The sequence below is a fragment of the Acanthisitta chloris genome, unplaced genomic scaffold, assembly GCF_000695815.1.
Source record: "Acanthisitta chloris isolate BGI_N310 unplaced genomic scaffold, ASM69581v1 scaffold27917, whole genome shotgun sequence".
NCBI classification, from domain to species: Eukaryota; Metazoa; Chordata; class Aves; order Passeriformes; family Acanthisittidae; genus Acanthisitta; species Acanthisitta chloris.
Genome location: NW_008681421.1, coordinates 108,718 through 119,445, shown reverse-complemented (window position 1 = coordinate 119,445; position 10,728 = coordinate 108,718). Strand labels below are relative to the sequence as shown.

The window sequence follows — 10,728 nt, the reverse complement described above, 5'->3', positions numbered from 1 at the left end:
TTGTGTGTTATACATGGGTGTGATATGCTCTCCTTGCATAGCACAGCACCTTGTCACTGCTCTGTAACTTTTGCTAACTTAGAGTGAATGTAGCTTTGTGTATGTCCCTCTCTCAGGAGTGTCTGGTGAAAGAAGACTTGTGATCCGAGACAATTTTTGAAGTTTCAGTTGAAGTACCTAAATCACTGTAGAAGGATTTGCTTTCCAAGGACACTACACTTTTATTCTTGCTCTCTGATGGCTCACAAACACAAATGCCTGTGGCTGCCCTGCTCAGAGCCACTTTTCTCCGTGCTGGTTGGTGCTGCTAGTGATTATAAGTGACTAGAATGTCACCTAGGTGATATTCCAGCCACCTAGATGCTAGTGATTTTAGGGACTAAGTGACTTAGGTGATTGGTCCTCATGTGATCTTCTGGTCCTCTGAACCAGGGCTGCATTGCAGCCCTCTTGGTAAGCTGTGGGCAGTGCTGCACAAGTGGCAGAAATGTTGGAGTGTGAACAAGAAAGGTAAAAGGGGAGTAATGCAACAAAGAGTTGCAAGTTGTAGCTCAGGGAGTTTCTAAAGTGAATTCTCAAAATATGCCTGTGGAGCATCCTGTTTATCACACCATTTCCTTCTTTTGGACCTTCACAGCTGGTGGAAGGCCTTGCCTAGCAGCCATTTGAAAAAGAATTATCGCTCCTGGGGAATGGCTGCTGCTCTAACTCATTGACCAGAGGCCATTGATACTGGCAGGAGTGCAGAGACAGCACCTTGTTTCCAGCTGTGCTATTCCCATCTGTGCAGATGTGAAAGCTTCTTCACTCAACCACCCTCCAGCCCCACAGTGTGAACAAGGGGCTAAGATCCTCTGTTCACTTGACAGTCCCTTTGATGCTCCTGGTCCTTCTCTTTCGCATGCAACCCCAGCCTTCTCCTCCTGCTCCCCACCTTGCTGTAGGTGTGTATGTACCTCTTCTGACCATGAGGTACTGTAGAATATCTATTCTGATCCTTCATTGCACCTCAAAAGTTCTGGCCCCCACTGTCCATGTGTGTTGTGTACAGAGGAGCTGGCAAATTGCTATAATTTCCTGTCCAACAAATTAAAATACAATATTGGAGAGTCTCTGCACTGGAAACTGGAGTCTGTGAGAGATGGCCCGGGCAGGCTGGAGCACTTGCACCAGGGTAAGTTGTCAGGATGTGATTCAAACCTTTGCTCAAGAGTTGGCAGTTTTACTTGTCACTTAGCGTCTCTGCAGAGGGGAGATGTGACAACCTCTTGAGCTGTACAGAATAGCCTATGGCCTGGTATCCCCAGTGTGATTGCTAGGTTGCAAGGCAGGTCTAATTTGTCCTGCTTGGATCTTCACGTTGCTGTGAGAGACAAGGCAGTGGGGACACACTGAATGGTTTGTGCTTCTGGCTGCACAGTGAACTGCAGGTGCAAAATTTCCTTCCCCTACCCCCACCTTGAGCAGGGAGTTAGGCTTGATGTTTTACAAAAGCAAGTTAATAATTAATGCAGCACCCCTGCAGGCAGCACAGTGCCCTTTCTGCCGTGCCCATGGAGCAGGATGAAAATGGGATTCTTTCTCTTTTTAGCTCAATGGCTGGAGGGTTACCTGGGGTGAAAACTGATACTAGTCAATTATCCCGAGCTTGGGTTTGTCTGAATGTTTATGCAAATGTTGCAGTTTTGCCTTTTCTTTGGCTAAGGTCAACCGAAGTGATTGCAAAATGGCCAAGTGTAAAAACTCTTCTACAGTCCTCTTGTGTTATCTAGACTGGTTTGCTTTATCCATATGAAAATGGTGTTGGGAAGTCCTGCCGCAGAGATGCTGTGCTGTGGTGATATCAGGTTTTAGTCACTCGATAGCGATGTCGTCTCAGTCTGCTCTGGCTGATTTGTTACCTGCTAAACCAAAATAAAATAACCTACTTCTGCTTGCTTCTCTGCTCAGGCTGCTTTTGTTTATATGGCTTTGCTTTTCTTTTTTATTAGGATTTTTGTTGCCAAGATACTACGGCGAGGAAGATGAGAAGGTTCTTAAGAGCCGGACATGATCCAGTGAGAGAGAGGCTTAAACGTGACCTTTTCCAGTTTAACAAGGTACAGTGTTCAAGACTTCAAGGCAATATGTGTGCAAGGCAAATCTATCCTGAGCCACTGCACCCTGTAAAGGGAAGGATAAACTACTTGAGTGTGGGTGGAAAAGTTAAATTTAGGAGAGATGGTTTGTTCTCTTTTTTCAGCTCTGTCCTTTTTTTTCCCCCTGTTGTGCCTGAGTAGTTTTCGTTGAGCTCACGAGCAAGTTCTCCATTCTGGCTTTGGTTTTTAAGAGAAAGGATATTGTCATGCAGTTGAGTGGCACTTGTTGAAAGAAGAGATCTTCACAGCAGCTTTTATGTACTCTGAGTGGTCTGTAGTTCGTCCTGCTATGTGCTGTGACTGCCTATGCTATAGGAATTCTTTGTGGTAGGAAAGGAAACATTTTTCTAAAGATACACATAAGCCACCACTTGTGCTGCAGCTGAAGCCAGAGTTCTTTGTCCTTGATTATGCTTTGGATTTACTAGTATGCCTCTGGTTTTAAATGTGAATTTAAAAGGCTGTGGTAGCACCTAGGCAGGAGAATAGCCATTAATAATGGATTTGCTATTATCTTGGTCTGAATCTGTATCTAGGTTTTTTCCTTCCCTCTGTGAAGAAGAAATGGCAATGGCTGTGCTACCTATCCAACACTCTGGGCATTTTTCTTTTGAACTCTGGCCAGGAGCATAGTGCTTTCATCTCTGTATTAAATTCTTAGTGTTAAATCATTGCTAGGCTAATGGCTACTTACCCTTTCATTGGGGAGCAGAAACATATTTGTGGGTTTTGTATTTCCAAGGTTTAAATGGAATTTTGCTAAAAAGTATAATGGCTATATGAAATCAGCCTAGGAAATAATCCTCCTTGATTCATTAGAATTCTAGTGCAGATAGATCCTTAAAGTGGAACTGTGGATATTTGAGACAAATGATTTAATGCAGTTGGTACTAACAAACATCAGTTCCATGTATACCTCCCTCCCTTTGGGGAGACTGAGGAACTTGAGTGCTTCAGGTCTGTTTTCTGCCTGCTACCATGAGGAGATGCTAGTGCAGATGCAGTAAATGCAGACCAGGATGGAGTTGTTTGCATTTAGCTAAATGCAACGTCAGCTTCAGAAAAGATGTCCCAGGGATGGGTCAGAGTTGCTTATAAGCATATAAAATGATATGTACCTTGGAAAAACCTTTGTTATTTCAGGGATGTCTCTTCCTTGAATATGCCTTTCTCTTATGAGAATGTTTGGCTAAACTTCACCTGCCAGAGACAGACTAATTTGGGTGATGCAAAACAGGGTTGAAAGAACTAGTTTTTGCAGCAGAGGGAAACTTTCAAATGTATTAGAAGCTGACATCAGGATTTGTAACTCCATTTGATTCAGTCCTGAAGGTAAATACTGCATCTTGTTTCTAGGGAGACAACTACTTTGGACACTTCCTAGTGGTTTACTCATATTAACAGCTTGGTAATTAAAGGCCTTGTAAAATACATTTGCACCTCTAAGCCACAATAACTTGTTCTTTTTTAATAAGAATCAGAAAGGGAATCAACATTATACCAGAATCTTTTACACTGTATGTTTCTTGCATAAAGGTGAGGTTTTTTGCCAAGTCTTATGTCTCCCATTCCAGTATTTCCAGAGATAATGGATCATTTGAAACCCTCTACCCTTGGATCCAATAAACATCTACTCACAGCTAGGGAGACTGAGAAGATCTGGGAAAGTCAGACCTTAATTCTGAGCTGTTGAAGGTTGTGGCTTCAAGAAGCCAAGAATCATAGTGCTTTGTGTGCCAAGGCTGTCCTTGTCTAATGTGCTATTAAAGCAAGCACATTAGTGCTGGTAAGCAAGTTTCTAAACACTTGTTATTTGAGGTCTTTGAAAGACTTCTGGTTAGGAACCTGCTTGGGAAATATTTTGTGGGACTGTAAAGTTGCTGATCAGAGAAACTGCATGGTGGATTTGCACCTCTTCAGTGTGTGATGCAGCTGATGACTAAATGGAAGGTCTGTACCTTAAAGGTGCTGGGGATTCCTACCCTCATTTTACACTGAAGCTGAGTATAAATGCATGATGCCACAGAGCTTTGGTGTGAATAGAATGGAATGTGTTTGACCATGCTGACCTAGTAATGGACTTCAATTTTAAAAGTTTATTTAATTGGTGCTGGTGGATTTTTGTTGTTTGTTTACTCTGACATGTATAAATAGGCTGCAATCATTTCCTGTTTCTCTCTTGCATTTCTGTTCTAGAGAAGAGGTGGTCCAGATGGTTTTAAAGGACCACTGGACTAGCTCTTCAAACTGTCTTCAAACTTGTGTCTGTTTGTAAAAACACCTTTCTAAACTCTGCTAGCCACTGAGCTTTGCATATCTGTTTCTCTGTGTGAGTAAGAACTTCCCATACTTGTGTGTACCTGTTGCAAGAATCTGTTTTTAGCTCAGTAGATAGAATGAAGGATAAGGTATGTGGACTTGGCAGTCTACTTCTTAAAGTTTATCCTGCTTTTGGAAGTAGTATTTGGATGCCTTTGGCTCAATCCAAGCCCTGCAGAACAAACATGTTCAGGCTGGCATTGTCAGACTAGATGATGGGTAACACACAGGTGAACCAGCCTGTCTTACAGCTGAACATTACCAAACTGGGAACATTGCATTTAATTTATGGCTTTCTGGTTTTTTTCCCCTGTTTTCAGCCTTCCTCCCCCTTTGCTGATGGGTGTGATGGATGGCTTACCTGAAATCTGAATTAGTGTCTATGCAAAGTGAAGTTAGCACGTACAGGCTTCGTTGTTTCTTCAAAAGACAAATGAACAAAGGGACAGGGTTTGTATTGCCTTTGGTGGGTTTGTCTCTGCTTTGTCATAAAACAATCTGAGAGGAGAAGTGGAGAAAAATCAAAGGAGGAAGACAGCGCTGAATTTCATCGGCACAGCTTTAGTGTGGGCTGGGAACAACTGTTCACGTTGGCCACGTTATTCCTGCAGTCAATGTGACTGACACGAAGCATTTCTGTGAGTGAGTGCTGCTGACATCAGGCTTACTTGGGCTGGGTCTGACAAATCTGTGGTCTGAGGAAAATGAAAACGAAAGCTCCTACCTTTCCCCAAAGAAACAAAGGCCCTTTTGAGAAGGAGGGCACATTGTGGGCACTCTGGTTTCTTATTTCAGCTCTGCTGAAAGGCTCCATTGTAACCTCTGCTGCCTTCTGCCCCCCTCGTTCCCCCTCGCTGGGTTTACCTGCTGAGCAGGTGAAAGGATTGGCTGATGAAAGCTGCCCCAGAGAGGGGAGGAAAGGAGGCCAGTTGTAAGCTGACTTGATGTGATTTAACAACTGGGTGTAAATCAGTCCAAGGGAAAGATCTGGGTAATCAGGACAGTGAATGGGAATGCCTGGCCCTGGTGGTGTCAGATACAGCCCAAAAGCCACCCTGAAGCATTTACTGCCCAGCTGTGGAAACAAATGAGTGGCACAGGAGGGAGTTATCCTCCTTACATCTTATGGGCATCCTGGTTGAAGAGTCAAAGCTAGCAGAAACCATTAGTGCATTTTTGTACTGGATCAGCAGTTGTATAACACACTGTGGTTGTTACTGATACTCTCTTCTTGTGCTGCTGTGTGTGGTACTGTTTTCTGCAGTGGCCTTTTATTACTAACAGTTTACTCCTGGATGTAATAATTACTGTAGTTTTTGCAAATTTGTCTGTGGAATCAGGAGGTGCTTTGAGTTTTTGTTGAATGAAAAGCTGGAGAAAAAAAGGACCCTGCTGTTAATATTACTAAGTGATACACACTTGATTATGCAGTTCATGGGTCTCACAGGTGAAAATTAAAGGTTTCATTGACTTGTCTAATGTGTCTGCAAATTAACACATCAAACCCAGGATGTAATTAGGCCAAGACTAGGGCTGATATTGACAACTTCCTAACAGGCAGTACAGTTGTATAAGTTATGGTTTTTTGAGAATCGTGGCTAAAGCTGCATCTTCTGGGCTGGCTGAAATCTCAGAATAAATAGTTTCTAATTGAGGTATCATTGGAAATGGCACCTAATTGTGCTGATGACATGACAGTGCAGTGACTGTGAACAAGTTGAAATCAAAGCTAAGAGTAGAGTTACACTGGTGTCTCCCTAACCAGTTCCTAGCTCTGTTTTGGGGGAGGGTGGAAAGTTGTTTATTGCCTGTGCTACACCTGATTCATTTAAATGTCTGATTCATTGTTAAGATAACATGCTACCTTGAGTCTTCTTCCCAGAATTTTGCACCATAGCTTCATACTCCCACAGCTTGGACACTTAGGAAGCTTTTCTGTGTTGTCTCAGTAGCTGTCATGGTACAGAGAAATTCCTCTTTGCTTGTGCCTGTTTCAGTTCTGAGTCCATAGATACGTTTCTAATTTCATACAGTCTCCTCTAGGAAGTTTGATATGTGTAGCTATGCAGAGGTTGGTTAGCAACAACTTCAAAGGTGACATTAAAAGATTGACTTCTCAAAATTTGTTTTTAATAACACAAATCTAACACTTAAATTACCTTCTTAGGTTAGGTAAGGCTGGAGATCGTTATTTTGGAGATTGTTATAAACTTATAAAGGGAAGTAAACTTGGTGGACTTGGAGCTTGTAGTACTAATCTTAACTTGCTACCTATAAAAGGTAAAAAATTAGTAACTTCTCTTTTGCCCAGTCTAATGAGTTGGCAAGCAGAAAATTGGAAATGCTCCAATATAAAATTTCCAGTTTTATGTCTTCTAAAGTGACTCATCCCCTCCAGGAGGACCTCAGACTGGGGTAACTGATACTTAGAAGAAAGAGGTCTTTTTTTACAGTCTATGAATTGTGATCAAATGGCTAAAGCTGAAGCAAACTAGCAGACTATGGAGTCAGCTGTGTCCCCCTGTGTCTTTGAGCAGGAGCAGTAAAAGGACATTAAAGTACTTTGCTGCAGCTGGGAGCACCTCAGGCTAAGGGCCTGACCACAGAAATTAAACCAACTTCATTTGATTCTCGTGCAAGGGATTAAGTTGGTAAATCACTATGCAGGAAATAAAGTCCAGGTGTTACTTTTAGGCTGTGTAAAGCATAAAGCTAAGCAATGTGGTAGCTTTGCTTCAAAGACACGATGGAAATGAGGATGGGAGTGAAGTGCAAGGGCTGTGCCTGTAGATGGAGGGTTCTCTGCTCATTATTTTCTTCTAGTTGTGAGTGTAATGAGTTCCTATTTTATAGCTGACCAGCTTGCCTTAGAAGACTGTGTTTTCCACAAGCTGGGTCTGTAAGGATAACAGTGTTTTCCAGGAAGTAGCCCTCTTGATCTCTGGGCACACCAGCCCCTCTTTATGTTTGCTCTATGTTGGTGAACACTCATGCATTCTTGCTTTGCCTAAATCGTGATAATGGCTGTACATTAGCGCTTCTAAAACCCTGAGTTATTTTGCAAGCAGCTTGGTTGCATCCTCTAAGTATGGCAGAATACTATTCCCTAGTGTGTAAATGCTCAGTGTGGTGTGTACAGCATGCTCCTGATCTTCCTCTTGGTGCAGTGTAAATTGTACTTGAGGGAAGCCACTAAGGCCAAGCAACGTGCTGCTCCCTGTGATAGTGGCGTCTTTTTAGTCTCAAATGGCTTTGAATTAGTCTGAGTTGGCCTAAGAGGCTTCTGCTCTCATTAAATTCCTGTGTTCCTTGCGTTCCCTCTGGAAACATGGATATGGGTTACATTAGTCATTTTCCTGACTGTAGGAAATCTGTTTAGTTTTCCTGATGAGCACTGATGTTCACTTATAGCTCTTCATTTCTTGATGTCAGTCCCCAAGAGGAGGTCAGGAAGGCTGACCTGTGTGGAATTTGGCAGATAAAGCTGATCTTACAGTACACAGTATTTGTGTCAGGCCTGGAAATTGTGCTGAGCAGTTGGTTTACAGAAGTGGAGTTGATATGGAGCGATGGGGTGTGTTGTATTGACTGAGTAAGCTGTGCTTATGCAGAGTTATTTATAATCTTAACATCAAGAGCTGCTTGGGCTACTGTTTTCAGGATATTTATCTCTCATTTCTGTTACATTTCTGCCTATCTTGGCTGTGGAGCCAAGGGTTCTTGGAATACATTCACCCTTAGGCTGTTGCGCTTCAAATCTAACCTGTGTTTGAACACTTTGCAACAGAAAAAGCTGCTGTTAAGTGGTGTGTTTCAGACTGCCATGCCATATTTACTCTGTTTTTTATCTCTCTACAACGATACCCATGAAATATGCTGTTGATCATGATTTTTCTTCCTCTCTACCAGACTGTGGAACATGGATTTCCCCATCAACCCAGTGCACTGGGCTATAGCCCATTCCTCCGCCTTATGGCCATTGGGACACGATCAGGAGCCATCAAAGTGTATCCTTTGGAACAGCTTGGGCTAAATTTCTCTGGCTTCATCACAGTGTGCAACTTTGAGGACACTTACAAAGTTAGACCAAGTATAAATTTGCAAGCAAGTGTTACTGGAACAGTTTGCCTAGGTTTGAAGTGATTTTGGTCTGATCAGGGTGGGATTATCTTGCCAAGAGCTGAGCTGTAGCTCAAACAGAAGCTGAGCTGATGCAGATATTAAACCAGACTCTGATCTTGCTGTGCAGAAGGTCAGACTAGATCCGGCCTAAGTTTAGCAATACTTCATGTTGTAAATTCCAGGATTGTTTAAATATTTGGGGCAGGGTTCCTTTTTTTTTTTCTTAAAGCAATTCTATTTCAAAGGTTAAAGCTGAAGTCAGAAATGCTTTCAGCTTCCTGAGTTTTTGCCATCCAGGAATTAAAAACCTAAACATTGAAGGTGGTAATTTTTTTTTACAGCCAATGATGTCCAGTCTGATTATTTTTTTTTTTGTGTGTGTATGTGAGGCACTGAGGTGGTTCCCATGGCACAGTACCAGCTAGGCAAGCTGTAAAACAGGCATATCACTCAGCCCAGAAAGGAAAAGTTAGTGCTGTCTCTGCCTGCTTAATCATTCATTGCTGGTGTTGTTTGTGCTCAGAGGTTGGACTCCACATGCAGGCAGTAGCCATCTGTCTCTTGGTTACAAATTAGTTAAGCGGGATTGGAGTGTCTGGGAAACCACAAAACATCCCTGAGAAAAAAAACCAGGGTCCAGGCACCTCTGCTGCATATGCTCCAAGGATGGAGTAAACTTCTATGTTCTCCATAGTGTGCAGAGCCTGCCACAAGCATATAAAACCAAAGTAAATTTGCATTGATTCTTTTCAGTCCAGATACCAAGAGTAAAACATGGTTTCAAACTAATCTCTTTTCCTCTTGCTTGCTAGCAAGCTTCTTATCAATTAATTGTAGCTGTGGGTCATCTTAAATACTGTAGCTCCTCAACCAGCTCCTCAGATATGGTGCTCCTGGCGTGGAGTTCATGGGTTTACATGAAGAAAACAACACTGTAATGCAGATTCACTTTATACCTGATCAGGTAAGTTTATTTTCAGTCCCGCTGTGGCTTATGTAGACCTTTCCTAAACAGGTGTTAATTTTATTCTGGGCAGCTAGGCTCCTATTACTGAGTATATTCAAATGCTGCTTGGTTGGGAATGTTTATCCCAGTGTATTTTGTGCTCTCAGCAGCACTTGTTGCTGTGGAGATGCTTGGTAAAACTAAGAGAAGCTTTAAACTAAAGAGTAGCTTGATTGTTCATAACTGATAGTCATTTATCTCCAGCAACATACTGGGAATGGCAATAAGGCCAGGAGAGTTCAGGCAATCCACTACTGATGCAAGAACTTCCTTTTCCTTCTGCAGCCCCTATTTTTTTCAGTAGGGCTGGGTGGTCTTTCCTCTGCACACCAGATAGAACAGGAGCTGCTGCTGAGCTGATTTAATTATTTTCAGGAGTTCAAAACAGCACTGCTAACCTCTCCTGCTGCTAAGTTGGTTGCCTTTGTGTTTGGGGGTATTGAATCTTGCTCCTGGGGATTGCTGAACAGTTTTTGCCACAAACTGAAAACAGGAAAGCAGAATTGGCCAAATCTCTGATGACTGTCTAACCACTTTCCCTTTACTTGACTGTCAGACTGATGTCTTGACCACAGACTTTGTTGCCTGATGTCCCCAGTACAGCACAAGTGGCCTCTTTATGAGAGGGATATAATTCTTGAGGCGGTTTTGGGTGTCTGTTTGCTTAACTAATGGTATAAACTGAAACTCCCATGGGGAGTGTTGCACCAGGTGTGGCTGCAGCAGGTAAAATGCTTCAATTTGAACATCCAGCCAGCAGGGCTGGGCTCATAAAAGGATTCTGACACAACCCTCCAGAATGAGGTTGGACACGAAGAATGTGAGGAGTGTGGTGTAGCAGACTGGATCAGCCCCACCCGAAGCTGAGGTGTGTTCAGCAAACCTGAGCTGAGAGAGGAGGAGGTGAGCTGCAGCCTGCAGCTGCCTTGCTGGGCTTTACAGCACAGGCTGATCCTCTTCAGGAGCCTAAATCCTTGTCATCCTCAGTGATAACCTGTGCTGTTGTCCTATATAAAAGGATTTTTAGCCTTTAGGCTACTTTTTATCTCCCTCCACTCCCCAAAATCCTATTGCTGCACTGTATCTCCACTGCTATAAAAAACTGAGCCAGCTCCCCCGTTCTTGTTTTAGCATTATGAACAG

General features: G+C 42.9%; 1 protein-coding gene across 1 annotated transcript in view; it reads left to right on the top strand.

Moving 5' to 3' along the window:
• The first annotated feature begins 1,992 nt into the window (after positions 1–1,992).
• The window catches only part of LLGL2 (lethal giant larvae homolog 2 (Drosophila)), a 25,777-nt gene continuing 17,041 nt past the window's right edge, over positions 1,993–10,728 (top strand). The window contains exons 1-3 of the mRNA XM_009078104.1: positions 1,993–2,099; positions 8,367–8,464; positions 9,462–9,543. Of these exons, the coding sequence (XP_009076352.1) occupies positions 2,025–2,099; positions 8,367–8,464; positions 9,462–9,543 (255 nt within the window). The 5' untranslated portion in view covers positions 1,993–2,024. The remainder of the gene's footprint in view (positions 2,100–8,366; positions 8,465–9,461; positions 9,544–10,728) is intronic.